The 23790-nt window shown below is 40.8% G+C and overlaps 1 protein-coding gene across 3 annotated transcripts in view; it reads right to left on the bottom strand.

Moving 5' to 3' along the window:
- Positions 1 to 2070: 2070 nt before the first annotated feature.
- Positions 2071 to 23790, bottom strand: part of LOC124544931 (ribosomal RNA small subunit methyltransferase NEP1) — a 46936-nt gene continuing 25216 nt past the window's right edge. For 2 of the 3 annotated variants that reach the window (XM_047123677.1, XM_047123679.1), the window contains exons 4-5: positions 15023 to 15231; positions 2071 to 2284 (exon numbers count right to left, since the gene is read on the bottom strand). In XM_047123677.1, coding sequence (XP_046979633.1) covers positions 2171 to 2284; positions 15023 to 15231 — 323 coding nt within the window. In that variant the 3' untranslated portion in view covers positions 2071 to 2170. Of the gene's footprint in view, positions 2285 to 14611; positions 14758 to 15022; positions 15232 to 23790 lie in introns of those variants that run through there. The other variant, XM_047123678.1, reaches the window with a different exon arrangement.

The raw sequence follows: 23790 nt of genomic DNA, 5'->3' as shown, positions 1-23790 counted from the left end.
TCATTTTTCACCCAGAGTTTTCGTGCGATTTCCAGTGTTTTCTTCGCAGTTGTCGTGTTTGTTTTGATGTCAATCTTGACATAATTTGGGATGATGTTATTCTTGAGACAATTCCTATTGAAGTGTATGTGTTGTGTCATCATTGCGACCTTTTCTGGACTGTTTTTGTACTCGAAAATAGCCTTGATTGCCTGACTGGGCAGATTAACTTTAAATACGAACATTTTTAGGTTAGGCTTTAGTGTGAATGGTACTGACATTAAATGAAACAACAAGTTTACTGTTACCAGTCACCGTTTTATTTATTTCTACGAAGCGTTTCGAAGGTTTAAACCTCCATCATCGGGTGGATTTACATTAGTTAGTATTACATTTGTGTGTGTGTTGTGTTACGATTTTTGGAGGAACTTGTGGCACTGCCTAGTGGAGAAACAAGACACAATTTCAGAATATGGTTTAGGATTACTTTTGACAAAAAATTAAACTGACATCTAATGACATCTTCTGACTCTGATGAAACATTATGTTACATAAATATAACTGAATTTTAGTGTCAGTTACTCCTGTTCCTTGTGTAGCGCCTGATGAAACAATCTCATTTTATTGATCATGCATCTGCACTATCAATCAATTTCTCACTAGTTGGCAGTGTTATTTGCTGCTAATTATGCTCATGTTAGCATGTCATACTTCACACTGCTGTGTTGCATACGTAGGCTTTCTCTCCTAATCTTCCCCAACATTGTGTCATGTGCCTAATATGCATTATACTGATGTCATACACAATATGTGTATGGCCCAAAAAAATTACATTCACTTGTCCACGTCATATTATCACGTGGGTGTTGCTTTCCTTGCTGCTCTGTGACAACTGGTTGTGATAGAAACACGAGTGCCCAAACAGTTTTTCACTCAAGACAACATGATGAGCACTCACTGTAGAACCTACATAAATGGGAGAGTCACCGCCTTTCCACAACTTTTAACTCACCATAGAAAGAAGTGTCATTTTCTGATCCTATTCTAGATGTACAGTGGTGTGGCAAACTCTCTTTTAAACCTCATTACAATTTGTATTCAATGTTTCATACTGGTAACTCCATATACATATAAATGACTCTTTTAGCCTCAATTTGGAGTGATCTGCCTCCTTTGTCTGACCTCCATCAACCAATTCTTCTTTCTTCCCTAAAGAAGAAATTTAGTGCTTCAAAGACCTGAAGCACTATTACCTTTTTTGTGTATTTCTGTCAACAATGTTCAAACTGTGGCATGTTAAGGTAAGTACTTATCAACCTGCCTCTTTCTGCATAAATGTAGCAATTTTATGAATTCAGTTTCTTTTATATACCATTTTTATATAATTTTTTATACAATTAACTATAAGGAGTGATCACAATGTTTCTGTCTGAGGGCATTTCTGCAGTGTATATGCAACATAGTGAAACTCCGATGTGGGTATATAATCACTGATGTGTAGGCAAGGGATTATTGTGGCATTCGTGTCTTTCCAACTTGAAAATGCGGAAATGTGAACTATGGCAATGTTATTACCAAATGCGTGTCGAAACAGTGCAGAGGCGCTTTTATTTTTTCCTCAACTACCACTGGTAGACATTCATTGGAGGATTAAGAATGTGTTTTGGAATGAAAACTGTGTCAAAGGCTGTGCTGTTGCACACAAAATCACGTCCCAATATCACAAAAGTCATAACGCAGATGTTATACAATCTCAAGAGGGAGACAATCGAGCACCCGCCCTACAGTCCTGATCTCTCGCCATGCAATTATTACACTTTTGGTCCTAAAGAAAGGCTTCGAAGGGTCAATGATTCCACTCAGATGTGCAGCAGGCAGTTGCGGACGTCTTCACACAACAGGACACGGTGTTTTACCAAACAGGTATCTTCTAACTGTTGCGTCAGTAGGATGATTACCTCAATGCTCGCAGCAACTTTGCCTGATCAACATACAAATTTTGGACTGTATGGCCTTCAAACAGAAACTTTTTGGCCGGCCCTTATACTAGATACTGCTTTAAATAGAGCAATCTACATTAAAAAAGAATCCAACATTTCAAATACTTTTATTTACACTAAGGCAATTAAATAAAGTGCACATTACACGCAATGCACAGATACAGTTTCTCACAGCACGTGCCCAGACAATATTAAGTAACACCCCAGACTTCTTCAAATGCTGAGCATAACTTTGTGCAAGTAAGAGCTGCAGATAATGGATAGTTACTAAATGACACTGTATCCTCAGTGTAGTCCACATTCACCTGTAAGTAAAAAAAATGATCCCCTTATTACAACATGTAAATACAAGACAACAGTGTCCAATAACTCTGTAGCAATACATTAACAATTATAAATTTTAAATATAAACTAAATACAATATTTTTATTAAACATACTCATATGATGGAGTTTCCAACACATTGACTTGAAATCAGAATGGAATGCCAAGTACATGTAAGACAAAGTTGGTGCAATAATGAAAATATTATTTTGTTCCATTAGCCAGTGGGACAACCCCTGGTGGAACCTACTAGAACATGCGAGGTGTGCACAGTAGTAAGCTGAGATGGTGGCATCACAGCCTACTCTGTCACTGTTCAGTAAGCCCACCAATAATGTGTCATTTTTGTGTAGCGCGCCAGTACAGTAATCTATTGTGTCATCATTCTGTTTGTGAGTAAGCATGAGGCTGTTTGCACGAGAGAGTTCTTAACAGTGATTGCCAATTAAGTGCAGAGTTCTGCAGCAGCTATCAGTATACTGAGAGGTTCTAAGAGTATGTTTTGAATTGTTTTCAAAGAAAAATAATGGTTTATTGTGATATGTGTCATACTAACCAGTCCACACAACTAAAAAAATTAGGAATTCAGTTTCATATATTTCCTACAAACAATTAGCAGAAACAATAATAGGATAAATGCTTGCAAATGTGCCAACGTGTTCACAGTTGCTAATGATTACATGTGCTCAAGACATTTTGCTGTTCAGTTTGGGAAAGGGATTCGAAAAGCCAATTGTGAAATCTTCCTCCAAAACAGGTGAAGCTTGATGCTGTTCCAAAGATACTGTAAAGAAGTAGAAGAGATTTTACAGGTAAATGTATTACCAACTGATGAAGGAACTACTGGTAAAGAAAACAACTCTGTAACTGCAACAATCGTGTTTGTACCTACAATTATAAATTATGAAAGAGGTAGCAAAAAGACTTTAGCTAAAGTAATCAGATTTACAGGATAGTCTCTCACAGTCTAATGCTGAGTTACTTAAAATACAACATTTTCAACAAAAGGTTGGTGTAATAACTGGGCATCTAAGATATTGCAAGAGCTGTGACTATGTTGTATATCTTATGAAGCATTATGTTATTAAGTAAAGGCAAATTTATTTGTTTAGCTCATAAATAAGTGAAATTTATAACAATACACTGTAACACAAATAACCCTTATTGTATTCACAGTTGTGTAGTAGCTATCACATGTGAGCAGTGTGTGTATAAGCTTCTACATGGTGCACTGTGGAGTGACATCACTGCACTGCACTGCACTGCACTGCACATCTGCCATATGAACTATAAAATAAATGACAGAAGAAATATACGAGAATACTCAATTTGCATAAGCAACAAATATTGCTTATTTGCTATGAAGTGACAAAGTATCACACTGAATGAATTTAAGCTTTTCTGAAAGAGCAAAAAAATTACAATGATTGACAGACTTTGTACTAAATTTGCAGGCATGGAGTACTTGAAAAAATTGGTGGTACAAATAGTAAATATTCTGAAGTCACACCTCCATTTTCAGCTGCAACAGTTTTCAAAGGATGTGCCTGGAACGATTATTCAATTTAAATCTCGCTATTGTCAAATTATGAAGGAAAAAGGAGTGCAGAAACTAAAATTAGAACATTCAGGATGAATTTAATTTTAAGTGGACTTGACAGTAAGACATTGCAAAGTAAGTTCTTTCTGATTTAATGGGGATTCATTTAAAAAGAACATCACATTGCGGAAGCGGCACATTCTGACAAAGACAATCCATTTCCCTAAGCTCACTGGCATTAAAGAAAGCATGAGGTTTGAAGAATTCATTGTAGCCTTGAAAGAAATGCAACGATAATTTTATAAAGATTTTGAAGGCACTGTTGGTCTTACATCTCTTTTCGAGACCTTCTGCCATTTCAGTTGAAAGCACCCTTATGCATGTGCAGATGTAACTGACTGACCTGCACGGTAATTCCAATTTTGATTACACATCTTTTTACATTAAAACTGTCTAGGACATCTACACTGGTTTTCTCAGGTAGATTTTCCCAAGTTTCCATAATGAGGCTGCAAAAGTGCTAAAATATTTCGAAAGCCATACTTGTGTGAAAGATCTTTTTCCAATTATGAAACTAAATATGTCACAATTGTGTGGCAATTTGAGTGCGAAACTGTGAAATTGTCTGTCTCTCTGTACACCGACTGTTTTGTATACCAGATAAAAATAATGTCTTCTGGGTACCAAAAATAATTCATTATACTGAAAACTTATTTTGTTTGTGATGTATGTTGTTGATAAATGTGAAATAAAGAACCAAGTTATATGTAGTGCAATTGCACTGCCATTTAAATGCAGTGCATTTGCTGTTTTCCCTCTTCCCCCTCCACACGCTCAGACAGCACAGCGTGGCGGTGGAGGAAATGTGAAGTCAGACTTTAGCACTCGGGCCCGGACAGGATCCACAAGCTGACATCTTGTCCACCCCTGATTTAGAGGAACAGTTATGCTCTGCAACTCCTGTACATTAACTGAGGGAAGTGACATCACACCAAGCTCACCTCCAATTTATGTTTGCACTTTGTGATGGAATAGTAGTTGAAATATTCAATATTTATGTCACAAAATGTCTTCAGCTGTTGACATAAAAGGCATCTCTAGGATAAATATGAGAAATTTCCAATAAGAATTGATTTTATGTCCGTTAGTTACCAAAGCATTGTATTTGGTGTCCCACCGAGGGACAAGCGGGTCAATAAGACTGCAGTTCACTTATTGTCAAGTACAAATATTAGACCCTACAATTGCCACATGTATGGAAAGTGCTGACTGGTACGAGTGGAATGAACAATTATGTGGAATGCACCATGAACTAAAATTTTATTCTATGTATTAATACAAGAAACTAATTTTATCAGTCTCGAGTGGACAGTTGCCTCGAGTTATTCACAATAAACTGACTGAAGCTACGTTATAATGGACATTAAATGAGGATGACTTGAATAACTAAGGACACAAAGTACATAAGGGTATCAAATATAAGGGTATCAACATGTCTTGTGGAAGGTAATTTCAACATAAGTAAACATATAGCAAAGATGGAAGATACCTCTGTAAGTTGATCCTATGAAGATTTTGAAGTATTGTGATTAAATTTGTACGAAGAGATTTGGAAACTTTCAGCATTGCTTCATCTCATGTAGTGTATCAAGATTAAACCTACGCTTACAGACAGTGTCCACTCCTGCAAGCATCATGAAGATGAGACTGTGAAAGAAAAAAAAGACAGTTCATTCTCCATGGAGGGCAGCAATAATGGAACTCCCGGTTTGCTACTGTTATCTCATAAACTGCCAATTAATGAGCATTTAGTTTTTCTTGAAAAATATTCCATTTCCTCCACATAACGCTACGATGAAAAGGTGCATTGATATATTGATTTAGAATGCCTCCCTAACATTTCTCCAATGACAACAGCAAAATACAAATGTCTTTCAACCTCTATCTACACAGCAGAAATTGACATAGGTGAAAGTATACAACAGGAGCAGAAACAATCCAGTAAATATGGGTCCAAAAGCGAGTCATTCACAAGGTAATTGAGAATGTACATTACGAGCCGCCACATTTCACCCAAATTAGTTTACTAAAGGGTTCGATGACCTTCACTGTTGACTGCCTCATACATAAGATTGACCAACTGACGCACAAATTTCTCCCACGGTCCACGGTCGGAGAATGTAAGCAAGGCAAAACTGGCATAAAAATGAAGTTCATAGCATTTGCTGAGGTACCATCACAAGCACCTATGCTGTATGTTTCATTCACTCATACATGTTTATGCTATTGTGAGGAAGAGCCTTCAAAAATATGAAACAAATGAAGCTACTTCTTATCAATGTCATTTTCTGGAGATATCGTGATGTACATTTCAGAGGAGTATAAGTTCCAGATGACATTTTGTGCAGACAACTGCAATAGAACATTAACTGGAGCCCAAATGCAGTACTGATAAAATGACTGGATGACAGTTGCTGCCACACTGATTGCAATGAATGTGGCATTATATCACAGATGTCAGAGTGTTAAGCTAACTACAGAGAAGGCTGCCATGAGTGACACTAAAATTTGTTGAGGTACCTCTGTTCATCAGACTGATTCCACAGGCAGCCAAGCAGCCACTGGATTAGCTGGCAATTACTGTTTTCTTTCTTGCTGCCCCACACACAATTATGGATATTGACACCAACACGCAGGATTAGTGGGAGGGGTAACTAATCTAATAGTTCCTCCATTTCCTGATAAAATACATCTCCAGCTAGGGGAGGTGAAGTTGCAAATGGTTACCAAAGCAGACTTTCAGATTCCGAGGGCTACATTTCTTCTTTTGTTAGTTAAAATGTGGTAGTTTCAGACTGTAGGAAGTTGGTATTCCCATAACAGCAATTCTTGCAGTACAATACTTACTGTCGACAAGAGGCACATCAACTACTTTAGTTCCACAAGATGGTGGTGGTGGTGGTGGTGATAATAATAATAATAATAATCCCACTGTATGATAGTTAAATGGGGGGAGTGGAGCAGTGAAAATTAAAGGAGGCTTGGTTGAATCACTATACTGATACATTACCCATATCTACAAGTAGTTCTACTGCAGGGAAAGATTTAAGGTCTAATGGTGCCATCGAAGATGTATTTGATTTACGTATTTTCCTTTCTTTCTCTTTTTGTTTCTCTATGGAACAATTTAATTCTTGTCGGAACTTGTTACGTTTAATATTTATTGCAAAGGATGACAGGACTGTTCTACTGGCCGATGCTCATACTATTTCCTCCCACTGATCACTGTTTGTGAGTGGGTCAGTTAAGTACTGGAGGACATCCAGAGTGTTGATCTCTCAAGCAACACTAGAGAAAAATAAAAGCCTCCAGTTGTGTCAACAGAGGAGTATCCACTGATGCACACTAGGTGTACTCGGAGATACAATGAGAGAGATTTAGGAAGTAGTTTGTGACTTTGAACACAGGAAGTTCTAGCTGTAGCCTTTGCAAAATTTTTGATCATGTGTCTGGATGAAGCTGTTTGTATCTTTGGCTTCAAAGTAGAACAAGTGGTCAACTGTTTTGTATTTCTCATCCTGTTTTCCTCTTTAAAAATTGGGCAAACCTGGAACCCAATTGAGTGATGCTCTATCTAGTTTATGTACAGTGGAGGTTCTTCGCAAATGCAATCATCAATTGACCATCTGCCAGAGTTACCACAAAAAAGTTTGTGAAGTGTAATGAGATGATATGAACCCTAGCAGAAACACTGGGAATGCCTCAAGTGTGGCAAGATGTAAAGCTGAATGTCCCACCTACATATGGTGACTTATATTTTTTCGAATAAAATGTGTCCTTCAAAATGTCAATATGAAGACAACTGCACCAGCTCTTTTTGTCATTAGCCTTCTCTGTACTTGTCGTACAAAATGAGTGCCGCATCACCATATTTGCTCCAAGTTCATCAGATTGGAGTGATTGATTTCTGTGAAAGATAAAGCCTTGTGTTATATTACAGCTATTGCGTGGAGTAACAGTGGCAGAGATATCACCTACTCTGGTGCAGGCTCAGATTGCTTGAGAATGTTAATGCAAGATGCTGAGGGGTCACTAGGTGCAATCAGTAACGATGCAGAACTACCAAAGGGTGTCATAACAGCTGACAAAACATGGGCTTAAAGATACAATGTTGAAATTATGATCCATTCATCTTGACAGCAGCATTCCAGATCACCAAGACTGAAGAAAATCTTGAGAAGTGCAGTCAAATGTGAAAACTATGCTCACCGTCTTCTTAGATTTCAATGGCACAAGGTCAACTGATCAATAAGGATTACTACTTACATACGGTAGGTGCAACCACAATGGAGGGGTATCTGCTGAGAGGCCAGACAAACATGTGGTTCCTGAAGAAGGGCAGCAGCCTTTTCAGTAGTTGCAGGGGCAACAGTCTTGATGACTGACTGATCTGGCCTTGTAACACTAACCAAAACGGCCTTGCTGTGCTGGTACTGCAAACGGCTGAAAGCGAGGGGAAACTACAGCCGTAATTTTTCCCGAGGGAATGCAGCTTTACTGTATGGTTAAATGATGATGGCGTCCTCTTGGGTAAAATATTCCGGAGGTAAAATAGTCCCCCACTCGGATCTCCGGGCGGGGACTACTCAGGAGGACGTTGTTATCAGGAGAAAGAAAACTGGCATTCTACGGGTCGGAGTGTGGAATGTCAGATCCCTTAATCGGGCAGGTAGGTTGGAAAATTTAAAAAGGGAAATGGATAGGTTAAGTCAAATATAGTGGGAATTAGTGAAGTTCAGTGGCAGGAGGAACAAGACTTCTGGTCTGGTGAATACAGTGTTATAAATACAAAATCAAATAGGGGTAATGCAGGAGTAGGTTTAATAATGAATTAAAAAATAGGAATGTGGGTAAGCTATTACAAACAGCGTAGTGAACGCATTATTTGGGCCAAGATAGAAACGAAGCCCACACCTTCCACAATAGTACAAGTTTATATGCCGACTAGCTCCGCAGATGACGAAGAGATTGATGAAATGTATGAGGAGATAAAACAAATTATTCAGGGAATTCGATAGTAGGAAAAGGAAGAGAAGGAAAAGTAGTAGGTGAAAATGGACTGAGGGTAAAGAATGAAAGAGGAAGCCACCTGGTAAAATTTTGCATGGTGCCTAACTTAATCATAGCTAACACCTGGTTTAAGAATCATGAAAGAAGGTCATATACATGGAAGAGGCCTGGAGACACTGGAAGGTTTTAGATAGATTATATAATGGTAAGACAGATTTGGGAACCAGGTTTTAAATTGGAAGACATTTCCAGGGGCAGATGTGGACTCTGACCACGATCTATCGGTTATGAACTGTAGATTAAAACTGAAGAAATTGCAAAAAGGTGGGAATTTAAGGAGATGGGACCTGGATAAACTGACAGAACCACAGGCTGTAGAGAGTTTCAGGGAGAGCATTAGGGAACGATTGACAAGAATGGGGGAAAGAAATACAGTAGAAGAAGAATGGGTAGCTTTGAGAGCTGAAATAGTGAAGGCAGCAGAGGATCAAGTAGGTAAAAAAATGAGGGCTCATAAAAATCCTGGGTAACATAAGAGATACTGAAATTAATTGATGAAAGGAGAAAATATAAAACTGCAGTCAATGAAGCAGGCAAAAAGGAATACAAACATCTCAAAAATGAGATCGACAGGAAGTGTAAAATGGCTAAGCAGGGATGGCTAAAGGACAAATGTAAGGACGCAGAGGCGTATATCACTAGGGGTAAGACAGATACTGCCTAGAGGAAAATTAAAGAGACCTTTGGAGAAAAGAGAACCACTTGCATGGATATCAAGAGCTCAGATGGAAACCTAGTTCTAAGCAAAGAAGGGAAAGCAGAAAGGCGGAAGGAGTATATAGAGGGTCTATACGAGGGCGATGTTCTTGAGGACAATATTTTGGAAATGGAAGAGGATGTAGATGTAGATGAAATGGGAGATATGATACTGTGTGAAGAGTTTGACAGAGCACTGAAAGACCTAAGTCAAAACAAGGCCCCAGGGGTAGACAATATTCCATTAGAACTACTGATAGCCTTGGGAGAGCCAGCCCTGACAAAACTCTACCATCTGCTGAGCAAGATGTATGAGACAGGCAAAATACCCTCAGATTTCAAGAAGAATATAATAATTCCAATCCCAAAGAAAGCAGGTGTTGACAGATGTCAAAATTACCGAACTATCAGTTTAATAAGCCAGGGCTACAAAATACTAACACAAATTCTTTACAGACGTATGGAAAAACTGGTAGAAGCCAATCTCGGGGAACATCAGTTTGGATTCCGTAGAAACACGTGAGGCAGTACTGGCCCTACGACTTATCTTAGAAGATAGATTAAGGAAAGGCAAAACAACAATTCTAGCATTTGTAGACTTAGAGAAAGCTTTTGACAATGTTGACTGGAATACTCTCTTTCAAAATCTGAAGGTGGCAGGAGTCAAATACAGGGAGCGAAAGGCTATTTACAATTTGTACAGAAACCAGATGGCAGTTATAAGAGTCAAGGGGCATGGAAGGGAAGCAGTGGTTGGGAAGGGAGTGAGACAGGATTGCAGCCTATCCCCGATGCTATTCAATCTGTATATTGAGGAAGCAGTAAAGGAAACAAAAGAAAAATTTTGAGTAGGAATTAAAATCCATAGAGAAGAAATAAAAACTTTCAGGTTCACCCATGACATTATAATTCTGTCAGAGACAGCAAAGGACTTAGAAGAGCAGTTGAACGGAATGGACAGTGTCTTGAAAGGAGGATATAAGATGAACATCAACAAAAGCAGAACGAGGATAATGGAATGTAGTCGAATTAAGTCGGGTGATGCTGAGGGAATTAGATTAGGAAATGACACACTTAAATAGTCAAGGGGTTTTGCCATTTGGGGAGCAAAATAACTGATGATGATCAAAGTAGAGAGGATGTAAAATGTAGACTGGCAATGGTAAGGAAAGCGTTTCTGAAGAAGAGAAATTTGTTAACATCGAGAATAGATTAAAGCGGCAGGAATTCGTTTCTGTAAGTGTTTGTAGAAAGTGTAGCCATGTATTGAAATGAAACATGGACGATAAATAGTTGGGCAAGAAGAGAATAGAAGCTTTCGAAATATGGTGTTACAGAAGAATGCAAAAGATTAGATGGCTAGACCACACAACTAATGAGGAGGTATTGAATAGAATTGGGGCGAAGAGAAATTTGTGGCACAACTTGGCTGCAAGAAGGGATCGGTTGGTAGGACATATTCTGAGGCATCAAGGGATCACCAATTTAGTAGTGGAGGGCAGCGCGGAGTGTAAAAATTGTAGAGGGAGACCGAGAGATGCATACACTAAGCAGATTCAGAAGGATGTAGGTTGCAGTAGGTACGGGGAGATGAAGAAGCTTGCACAGGATAGAGCAGCACGGAGAGCTGCATCAAACCAGTCTCTTGACTGAAGACCACAACAACAACAACAACAGATGAGATTAAAAATGTGTTGCTAAGAGAGCTAAACGTTATCTGAAAGACTGAGTTTCAGATGTGTTGCAGGGTTTAGAAAAAGTGCTGGTATAAATGTATAGTGCGAATAGGAGAATACTTTGAAGGGGGATAACACTAATGTAGGGAAATAGATAAAATTCTTCCAAAAAGTCAAATATTCATTTTTTTTTCAATAAACTTCGTATGTGTGAGAGATTTTTTATGAGTTTTCAATGATAAAAATATCATATCTGTTACACTCAACAGATTAACAAATATGAAAAAATTTAGTAGGTGTCAAGGTACTGACTCGAGTAGGTGGGCAGGTGGAGGCCTCTGCCGGAAACAAACCTGTGGCTCGGGATTCATCCTCGACTCCTTGACTATACTGACTAGGGAAAATTTAATGGCGCCAGGGTGAAACACAAAGATCAGTGTGTAAAAGAAATATATATAAATATGTAGTTTACAGCTATTTTGTTAACAGAACACAAAGGTATTTTATTGTTAATGTTGAGTCCGCAGTGAAGAACGCGTTGGGAAGTGCCTAGGGGCTAAACTGGCAGTGACAGACCTACCCTTGCAGTCAACATTTACTCTTGTGACAATAACTGCTCATAAATAGGAAGTGCAGAACACAGTTTGTGATTTATGTTACCTTCTAGGATCTGCTGTAGGTAGTTCGCTATTTGCTCAATAGATGTTTCACATCCTGTGAAGTTGTTCAATCTTAAAAGATGTAACAAACAGTTAAAAGGTAGGGGGCAGAATGAGGGGAGAGGTTCTTCTTGCCATAGTATAATTCATGAGCAATTTTAGTACATCCAATTTGGAGACTGCCTGAGGCAATAACTTTGTAGTGCTTTCAGTTGCTCACAATTTCCTGTGATGTGTAATATATAGCCATTCTTTTCACAGCTCTCTAGGATGCTACGGTATAATGTGCATCTTTAAATTAGAGTTTTTAGTTCTTTTGTTTTTATCATCACAGATTTTTTGGGTAGTTTGCCACCCAATTAATTACTCTGAATGCTGACATGATCCATTATCTAGAAGAAGAAAGTGGATATCCCGGTATTGTGAAGGCATGTAGCTGGTTACACACTCGAGGAATTCCTGTAGACAAAGATGTTCTGTAGAGGAAAAGTTGTACTGTATTTTTGGGCTGTACATGTTGCTATTAATTCTGCAGCATAAATATTGCCGTTCTTTATTCCTTTTACAGATGAACACTTAGCCAACTAGCTCGTAATTGTTGGAAATGTATGTGTAATGGTATCTGAAATGTGGATATTCTTTGCGACTGAATAAAACATACAGTAATAAAAATGAGATTTTTGTTGTCTTTGGTACCACACCATAGATCCATCCTTACTGGTGGCTGGGGCACATGCAATGGGGAGTCAGTGACTGGTAGTTACACATACGGGTTACGGGAGGAAATTGATGTTCTCATTGGAAGTCTTTGAGTCATACTGCAAGGCTCATTCTATTGGTAAGGTGGTTTGTGAATAACCTGGCCCTGAGTTTAGGAACAAAATGGGATGATGGGAGTGCTTTGGCATTTAGTTAATATTAATTGTACAGTTAATTACATTTTATTGGTGTCGTACTTTCAAAGAAGGTATTCCCGGTTGCATAGGAAGGCTATTGTCAGGGCTCGTATGAAAAGCTCTGATTGTGAAAGGCATTACACTGTGCTGTATAGCTTGTAATAATCCTATGACAGAAGTCACAGCTGTCCCATACGCAACGGGTCCATAGTCTAAATGGTATGAGAAGAGTGTTTTATAAATTTTAGTAAATCTGTTTGTACTTTTCCTCTCAAAATGTTGCTTGGAATATGGAGAATATTAAGGAAGAAGGAAAGAAAATTTAGTTTAACATCCCACCAACTACGAGATCATCAGATATGGGGGAGAGTATTCAGTTTGTTAAGCATTAATACATATGCAGTAACCACTCAGTCCTCCACCCTTTTTCTATTTTGGCCAGCAAAGGAGCATGTGAGAATTTTAATTCCCGTCATTTGCTTTTTTTCCCTTTCCCTTCTATACTCTTTCACCTTTCAGCACATCTCCCCGCCCCCACCCCCCCCCCCACCCCCTTTGAATTTCAATTTTCGAGCTGGTGTGCTGGGTACCGAGTACTCCATTACAGAATTACACAGTGCTGTAGCATAACGCAGAGCCCTGTGACATGGTACCTCTAGGCATTTGCTTACTTGATCCTCCTAGCCCCCTTTCTTTCCTCTACCCTCCTTCCCCTCAGTATTGCTTTGTTTCACAAAAAAAATGTAGTGGGGCACTCCATATACTGTGCACCTGCTCTTGTTATACTTGTTTCTTTCTGGCAATTTTGAACATGTGTGTTATTTTTACTTTATCCAAGCAAAGAATTGAACTGTCAAAGTACCTTTTCATCACAGTATTTATTACAAAGATCACAAAAATATGTAAGCTATTTTGTTGCATATTTTTTGTAACGTAAGAGTCATTAGCCAACAGTTGGTATTCTTTGTCTATTTGTTTCTAGGACCACAGATTTCAGAAAGCTTGAGGACATTCCTGCATACCTTCAAGAACTTGACGAAGTAGATGGACCTGCAATAAATCTTGTTGAGTTAGCTGAAAGCGAAGGTGATCTGAGTGACAAAGTAGTTATTTTTAGTGACAGCGACCATGAAACTAACTCTGAACAGGAGGACAAAGGTGGGTGTTAGAAAGAAAGAAGTTCAGGAATTAAGTTTTTCTTAGGAAAAGGCAAGCTATCAAAATAGAGTAAAAAACAGCCTCTAAAACAAATACAATTAAGCAAAAAAATATTATAAAAGTTTCACCTGGTGTCCCAAGCTATTCAATTGATATTTCTAATGAAATTGACACATTTTCCCAGCTTTTTGAAATGGATATGATAGCATCCCATACTAACAAATACATAGACAATCTTAAACCAAACTACAAATGAACAAGCGATTGTAAAGTTGCGGACAGATGTGAAATTATGGTACTATTCAGTGTTTTAATATGGGTAAGTATAAAGAAAGGTCAACATGTAAATGTAAAAGAAATCTGGGAGTCAGACAGTACAGGTATGGATATCCTGTGGGCCACAATGGGCTATGCGAGATTTCTACTTGTCATGTGTAGTATCAGGTTTGATGACGTATCCACCAAAATAAAAGGAGAAAACTTGACAAGTTAGCTGCTGTGAGAAAGTTTTACAAACCTTTACAGTCAAGGTAATCTTCACCAATTGTTTCTGAATGTGATTTTAAATCAAGTTGTTGTATATCCAGCAAGTAAATTTATTAGCACAGTATGTCCTCTCAGATTAAGTAACATCTCTCATACTGGTGACCAAACTGTGCAAGTGCACTCATTCTTGAGAACAAAATTCATTGTAAGGTACTAAAAAACAATAGCATCTAGTCAGTACAATACAATACAATACAATAACATACTTAATTTATACGAGAAAGTCAGTCTTGCAAAACTGGCAGGAAACTATTACTGATTGGTCTTCACAAAAACTTGCTTAACTACTAAATAGCATCAAAATCAAATAATTTCTTCAACTGTATTAGAAAATGATCCAATAACCCAAATGGTAAATTATGGTAAAAAAAAGTTAGTGAAACACAGGCTAAAGAAGTTCATGTGTCTCTAAGCTCACCTTTCCATGGGCCATAGCACCAACAACCACCACTATCGGTTCATTGTCTGGCACAAGCTCACGGGGATGTACTATTCGGTCAGCTGAAAATGAAGTCCCCACCTTACGACAGCCGACAGGGAGGTGATCTGTCACAGGGTTGCGTATGACTTTCAACAGCTTCATGGGGCTGTCTGATGCTCGCACACTAAATCTATGTAGCAGCTGCACTGTTCGAAGAATGAAACTGAATTAGAAATGACACACAGTAAACATATAACAGCAATAGTTTAACAGTTATTGACCTCTGAAAACAATAAAGACAATGTTTTGTCTAGCAAAGGGGGAGCAGGGGTCTTACTAAGATACGAGAACTTAACTTGAACAATCTACTTTGCTGAGAGATGTTGTGCTTCGCTACACACAGCACTTATGCAGTGGTAATGAAGGCTGTTGCAGGTTAAGTGTACTAATGTAAGCATACTATACAAATGTGCCATCTTGTGGCAATATTAAGTAATAAAACTGTCCCAGATGTTCAGCTGTGTTGAATGGTTAAACCCCCATGAACTTTTGACTGAAAACTCCTTGGTCGCTGCAAGTGCTCATCAAATGTCACATCGTCAATGGGCTAGTCCTCATACTGGTAAACCTGTGTCGCCCACTGTAATGTAACAGGGGCTCAGTCTGTCACCAAATAATGCAACATTTGTGTTCCACACACGCCACCTATAATAATTTTTTTTTCCTCTCCGCCCCCCCCCCTTGCCCCCCTCCCCAGCTATTTTCCAAGATTTTAGTTTGACAGCTTACTTAAATATGCTACTGCAGAAACTATTTGTCTCCATAACAACGAAGATGTAGCTGAATGCTTGACGTCCATTTCGTGCTTCCGCCACCCACAAAATCTTGAAAAAGCCTCAATTTATACAGCTCTTGTGCTCATCTGGAACTGCTCTAGAGTGTGCATTGTCTATCTGACACAAGGAAGACTCTGCTCACAAGGTAGGTTATGTAAGAGCCCCCTATCATCCTTCAGAGATCTCAAAAACTGTATTATTGCTGGAGGCCTAAAGAATAATTTAACGTTATGCCTCTTCAGGAGCCAGTTAAACTTCCCCATCACTGAACCTCAAAATGTCAATTAAACACAAATATCTTGCCTTGTTCTTGACACATTTTTTTATTGTATGCCTCATCTGAAATAATTTGTGAAATCAGGCAATGATGATATACATTTTCAAAGGGGAATTTCGATAGGTTACCGAAGTAATGTGCACAAAATTGAAAGCCGCATGCATTAGCAATTTATTGTCATTCATGAGAGTGTGCTGCGAAAGACCAGTACTGTGATCTTCTGACACAGCCCGCAACAGGTGAGAGCCTATTTAAACCCCTCCGTGCTATGTGCACACTCAGTTATCATGTTATTACTGCTTGCATACATTTGCCTTATCTTACTGTGGTAAGTGTATGTTATGGAGATTTGCATAAATGTCACAGTCTAATAAAGTAGTACTAATATTGTGAGTTGTGTATCTAAGTTACAACACAAGTGACAACGAGTGTGGGACCGTTCTGCCAGCAGTTTTCAGTCTCTGGTAGGTCCTCTGTTGCACCTACAATGTATGACAGTACTACTGATGACTTTATATGTCAGCTGGTTGATCAGCAAGGGGTTCTTACTGTGGTGTTGCAGAATTTCAGTTAACAGCGGGAGGCGTTTGCTACAGTGCAACACAATCAAATCCAGATATTGCAAACACCTGCCTCTGTTTTGGCCAGTTATAGGTCTGTACCAATCTACATTGCCTGCCATGTCACTCCTTGCACCTCCTGTCTAGCCTGGCACTACCCCTGCCGTTTATCCCCCACCATTTCCTGTTTACGGTGAGTCTGTTGAAGAATGGGGAGCCTACAAAATATAGTTGCAGCAGCATTTTTCTGCATTTGGATCGACTGATTTTACCATATGCCGTGCTTTCTTTTTGTCTTTGTTATCACCTCACACATATCAACTCCTTTGCCCACTGGCCCACCGCCACTCCCTTTTCTAACACATGTGATCTTCTTTCAAAATAGTACTGTAATAGACGCATGTCACAGCCGCTCGAGTTGGATTCTGTCAGTGTCACAAGAAATTGGGACATTCTCCTATAAAGCTTGGGCAGCTGAGCATCACGGTTTAAGCCGTCATTGTCACTTTGTCACTGATGTACATTAGCAGTCGACTAAATGGTTTGTGATGCAATCATTTTTGTTGGCCCCCGATCCTGAGGCTCATGAGCAGGCCTTTCAAAGTGAAAGCCCCTTCCTCTCCAACATTCTGACTATTGCACAATCGTTTGAGGTCTCGAGGGTTGCAGGTACTCGAACTGAACTGTGGTTAGGTTGCAGAAGTTACCCCACTTCCACGCTCCATCTGTTGGACTGTTCGCAGGGTGAAGATGTGGTGGCAGTGGTCCATGCGCGAGCAGAACATCACGGTGGCCAGCCCGTACCACTGCGGCAGCCATGGCCGCAGCAGCAGCACAGCACGCCCAGTTGCTGTTTTTGTCGTGGTCTTCAGTCCTGAGACTGGTTTGATGCAGCTCTCCATGCTACTCTATCTGTGCAAGCTTCTTCATCTTCCAGTACTTACTACAACCTACATCCTTCTGAACCTGCTTAGTGTATTCATCTCTTGGTCTACCTCTACGATTTTTACCCTCCACGCTGCCCTCCAATACTAAACTGGTAGTCCCTTGATGCCTCAGAACATGTCCTACCAACTGATCCCTTCTTCTAGTCAAGTTGTGAAACAAAATCCTCTTCTCTCCAACTCTATTCAATATCTCCTCATTAGTTATGTGATCTACCCAGTAATGAGGTTAGGTTAGTGTTGTTTAACGTCCCGCCGACAACGAGGTCATTAGAGACGGAGTGCAAGCTCGGGTTAGGGAAGGATGGGGAAGGAAATCGGCCGCGCCCTTTCAAAGGAACCATCCCGGCATTCACCTGAAACGATTTAGGGAAATCACAGAAAACCTAAATCAGGATGGCTGGAGACGGGATTGAACCGTTGTCCTCCTGAATGCGAGTCCAGTGTGCTAACCACTGCGCCTCCTCGCTCGGTACCCAGTAATGAACAACAATTCAAGCACTTCACGCTTTCCTCTTGTCCGTCATATTTTGTCACTCAAGATAGGCCGGACTGTCCTAAGCAGTGCACCATTTGCCATCGGTGCAATAAAACAGGCCACATTGCTCCTTTTTGTAATGCAAAATTCCAACAGCCTACTGCAAATGCTGACATGGACGTCAATTGTGTATTGGCAGTCTCCGTTGATCCAGTAAGCTTTTTGTTGATTTCTAGGTTTATCATAAGGTTTTGCATCCAACAAACAGGCTATTTAGTCATTGTCAAGAAGCTGCCGTGATGGTTACACCTTTGCAGCAATTTCTAAGCTTCTGTCAATACTCAATCTATCATTGACACATATCCCTTACCACACCCTGATGAACTTTTTGCTAAGCTCGCTGGTGGTCAGTATTTTTCCAAGATCAATCTTTCCATTGCAGCTTCCCATTGATGCTGAATCTCAATGGCTCTTGGTCGTTAATACGCCTTTTGGCTTGTATTAATACTTGAGGTTCCCGTTTGCTGTGGCCAGTGCCCCAGTGATTTTTCAACAGTTTCTCAAACAACTCACAAGGTCTGTGCCTGGCTGCGATAACTACCTTGATGATATTGTGGTCTATATCTCCTCTACCGCTGAACATTCCAGCAACTTACGTACGCTCTTTTCAGTGTTATAGGCCACCGGGTTAAAATGTAATTTGGAAAAGTGCCGCTTCTTTCAGCCTTCTATTCTTTATCTTGGGTTGGTCAGTTAATTTGGGGTAGGGGACCAAACAGCGAGGTCATCGTCCCCATCGGATAAGGATGGATGGGGAAGGAAGTCAGCTGTGTCCTTTCAAAGGAACCATCCTGGCGTTTGCCTGAAGCAATTTACGGAAATTGTGGAAAACCTAAATCATGATAGTTAGATGTGGGTTTGAACTGGTGTCCTCCTGAATGCGAGTCCAGTGTGCTAACCATTGTGCCACCTCACTCGGTTTTGTCTCGGGTTCAAGATCTCTACCACTTCATCAGCATGTCTCCTCTGTTATGGCTCTTCTGTGTCCTACATTAGCCAAAGAATTCCAGGTTTTTTTTTTTTTTGGGTATGATTGCTTATTATCATCAGCTTTTGCCAGGGGCGGCATTGGTTACACAACCGTTACATGCTTTGCTGCACAAGGGACTGTCCCTTCACTGTTTGCATATGTGTGAAACGGCGTTTTCCAAACTGAAATCTATGTTACAATCTGCACCTTGCTTCATAACCTACAAACCGGCTCAACATTTAGTGTCAGCAACCAATTTATCGCAGCGTGGGCTGGGGGTGGTGTTCGCTCATAAACATTCTGATGGCTCCCAGTGGCCAATTGCATAAGCATCAAAGATCGTTAATTCGACCCAGACTAGATATTCACAAATAGAGAAAGAATCCCTCGCTATTGTTTATACCTTAATGAAGTTTCACATTTTCCTCTATTACATCTCCTCATGGATCACAAGCTTTTAGTTTTGCTGTTTAACTCCTCAGTGTTGTTGCTGGACAAAGCAGCACAGGGCACTGTTCCTCTCTCGGTACAACTACGAGATTCACTTCTGCCCCAAAGCTAAACACACGAATGCTAACGTGGTCTCTCATCTTCCAGCTGGCCAGGACCCAGCTTTTGTTAGGGAAGAGTTACTCTGTTCCCACATTGACGAATGCGCTCAAGAAACTGTTGACGGTTTTTCGATCACTAGCATTCAAGTTGTGCAAGTTACTGCTATGATCCGATTTTATGGAAAGAAGTCTACTGCAAACAACAGGGCTGGCCTGAGGCACCTCCATAATGGTCATCTGATCCCCTCCATTACTACTGTGTGTTTCGCCATCATTTCTCTATTGATGGTGTTCTACTCCTTGATACAGACTACTCAGCTCCTCGCGTAGTGGTTCCCTTAGCTCTCCATTTGGAGATCCTGCAATTGCGGCACACTGCTCACTGGGTAGGAGGTGGGGCAAAGGGGGGAGGGGGAGGTGTCACGCACCACGGTGTTAGCCTGCTGTCGTGTTTTTTGGCCCGGTTTGGATGGCAACATCAATTGTTTGGTTACAGTATGTTCTCAATGCGCATTGCAGAAAGCTGCCCAGCAGGCAGTGTTGTATCCATGGCAACAACCTTCGCAGGCCTGGGACCATCTCCACATTGATTTCGTCGGCCCTTTCCTCAATAATAGTAATTGATACATTCTCTCGATTCCCATATGTTGTTTGTTGCATGTTAATTTTGGCCTCTGCCACTGTGGCAGCACTGTTGAAAATTTTTTCCATCAAAGGACTTCCGGCAACATCTGTCTCTGATAATGGCCCTCACTTTGTGTCACAGGGGTTTGCCACCTCCTGCAACACCTGCGGGATTTGTCACAGTTCCCCCCCCCCCCCCCCTTTCACCCGTGCAGACCAACAGGTAGGCTGGAAAGTTAGTTAGAAAATTTCAACTGCAAATGAAGAAGTATGTGATCCGGTGCCCATTTGACATTGCCTCAGATGAATTTCTGTCTTCCTATCGGTTCATACCACTCGGCAACAACAGTCCTGCCGAACTGCACAGGCGTCAAACTTGGACACTCCTGCTTCTCTTGCGACACGGCCAGGGACACCAACTCGTGCAGCCATCATCCCATTTCCAGCCCGGGGTGGCCATCTGGGCACGAGCGTTCGGTCGTTGTCCAAAATGGATTCCCGCCGTCATCTCCCGATGCCGCAGCCACTGTCTCTGCGATGTTCATATGGAGGAGGCCTTCTGTGCACACCATTATGATCGGTTGTGCCTGTGTGTGGATGACCAGACGAGCCTGGCCAAGACACCGACGTCACCACGCCAGTCTGCATTGCTTGGCGGATCACTTAACGCGGCTGTGCCCCTGCCACGACATACGAGGAGTTCTCCAGCATCGGAGGACAAAGGTGGCACAGTTTCTCAAATACCGCTCCCGATACCGATGTAGTCAGCATCCACACCAGAGCAGTCTCCTCCGCCTCAGCCGCCAATTGCAGGGACCCACCTTCACCAGGTCCTAGGCCTGATACGGACCCAAAGCTTGTGCTGATGTCACCCATCCTACCATACAGGTTGCCACAAGACAGCAGACTATGATGCTGTCCACTGACCAAGTACTTCAGATCATATGCCCCAGTATCAGCACATCATCTCAGTCAGTCTTCCGGAGGAAGATGCTACAGGCACCTGGCAAATCTGAGCTGTTCCCCAATGGAAGAGGACTGAAGTAATGTACACTCAATTGAAATCCATGTGTATTAGCGTATCATACGAAAGAGTGAGGCACAAGAGAGCGATACTGTGAACTTTCAATAGAGCCCGCCATGGGGGCGTGCCTACTTCAACCTTGCTGCACTACTCTCGTGTTCAGTTGTGTCATTCCTGCTTGCATACATTTGCTTTATCTTATTGTGTACAGTACAGTACAGTGACTGGCATATATCCCATGGTCTAATAAAGTTGTAATAACATTCTTGGTTGTGATGTGTGTCCAAGTTACAATAGTGCGTACGGGTGTTCTGCCAATGTGTTGTTTATATTTTACGTGCTATATTTCAACAACCGACCCATTGTCTTCTTCAGGTGCTTCGAGTTTTGCTGTTATCTGCACTTGCTGCCTGGACTCCAGCCAGACTGGCTTAAATTAACACTTAACAGCAAAACTTGCAGCACGTGATGAAGACAGCTAGGTCGGTTGTCCATGTATAGTGCATAAAATGGAAACAATGAACTGACAAAACACCCGAGAGCTGACTATTAATCAACCACATCAAGAAAACCTGAGACATCATAAGGTACTCAGTTATCTTGTGGCATATTTTTGGCATTTGAAATGAGTTTTGCAGAAAAGACTAATACAATTAAAGTTTTCTCTCTTAAATATTGTGCAAATGGATACTTTCATTTAAGTCAATCAAGGTTGTTGCCAATGTAGAACTCTGAAAGTGATCTTTCTCGGGTATGTCAGAATTTTTTGCATGTGACATTTGGAAAGGACTGATTAATAAATCACATATGTTGCAAATGTGTAATATAATAGTTAAGCTGCTGTACGTGCAAAGATTATTATTTCTAACACATCATAGAATTTTACTTGAAGAAACAGAAAACGAAACAGACACACAATGGAACAGCCAATAAAAAATATCACAGTTATGGTTCAACATTAACAAGATAATCAAATAAACTTTTTAAACCTCGAAACCACAACAAATGGAGCTATGCATAAATTCAACACCTATCGAAAACAGGCCACCACAAACTGTAGAGTGCACAATATCTCGTCATCTGGCGGCACAAAAAAGAAGAATATTTTTGAACGTGAATAGGGAGACTAATAATGTATCCACTGACTCAAGAAAACTAAGTCTTCAAATCAGACACTAACAAGAACAATAAAAAATAATTGACAAAATTTATATCAGAAAACAACATACAAATGAAACAAAATAAAAGACAACATTACCTTAACAAAGACAAATTATAGCAAGAATAAACAATTCATTATTATACTACAGTGGGGAAAAATTTCATATAAAATTACACTCGCACTTTAGAAAACCAATCTAAAAATATGCTTCCAAACATACAGCACATCACACACATAGCATGCTGTGATCACTAATTTGTCATAACATGGAAAAATCCCATAAATTTGCACATTCGGATGTTTATAAGTTAAAATGTGGTAACTATGAGCACATTTATGTACGACAAACTGGACAAAATTTCAAAATGAACTACTCTTCATTTTGTACTTTAGCATCTGCAATGGTATGACAACTACACTGTCAGCAAGGTTCCTTCACGGGCCGACAGTGGCTCGATAACAACCCAGGAACAGAAGACCGTGAGAGGAAACAAAAACTCGCATTGAGTGTACGCAGAAAGTCCGAGCCCACATAGAAAAGTGCACGGATATAACACAGCACACGGTTGGCGGGTGCGACTGTCGTCAGAGTACTCGGCAACAATGCTCGGCGTGATGCGTGCGGCAAGGTCCACAGTAGCTGAACTTGGCTTAAGCCCTGGCTCGCTCGGCTTATTGCCAACCGCAGGTAATGCCTCCATTAGCAGGTCTGCCCAAACTATGCATCCGAGCACCCTCCGTGGCAGCTTTCCAAACTATTCCACGGCATTACGCAGGCCAGTTCTTCTGCCTCCATCACGATTACTGCTGGTGAGGATACTACATCCATCCCACCCCCAAAAGAAGGCAATATAGGGCACAAAATGGCCGGGCTCAGGTCACGACCTCCAGCATAGAATTGCAGTGGTCACTGGAGAAGCTGGCAGCAGATTGACCGCTAAAAGATGTTATGCCAACACCGCCAGTTCCACCAGAAGCAATTGGTGGGTGGCTGTCCGTGGGCAGCAATGGAGGCAGCCACTTCCATCGGCGAGGGGGGAGAGGAGGAGGAGGAGGAGGGTGGATGAAAGACGAAAACCCACACACTCCACATTGGCAGGCACAGGTGCAAGTCTCAGTGGGGACCAAGACTGCAGACAATGGAAGGACAGTAGAGGAGACAGCAACAGGGAAGCATGCAGCTGCAAGTGGGAGCCTACACTTGAAAGAATGTCATGACCGATCATACCACCTGACTGACCAGAAGACTTCAGTGATAACAACATGACAGGGCATGGGC

This window comes from Schistocerca americana, chromosome 8, assembly GCF_021461395.2.
Source record: "Schistocerca americana isolate TAMUIC-IGC-003095 chromosome 8, iqSchAmer2.1, whole genome shotgun sequence".
Lineage (NCBI taxonomy): Eukaryota > Metazoa > Arthropoda > Insecta > Orthoptera > Acrididae > Schistocerca > Schistocerca americana.
This window is presented reverse-complemented; position numbering and strand designations above follow the sequence as displayed.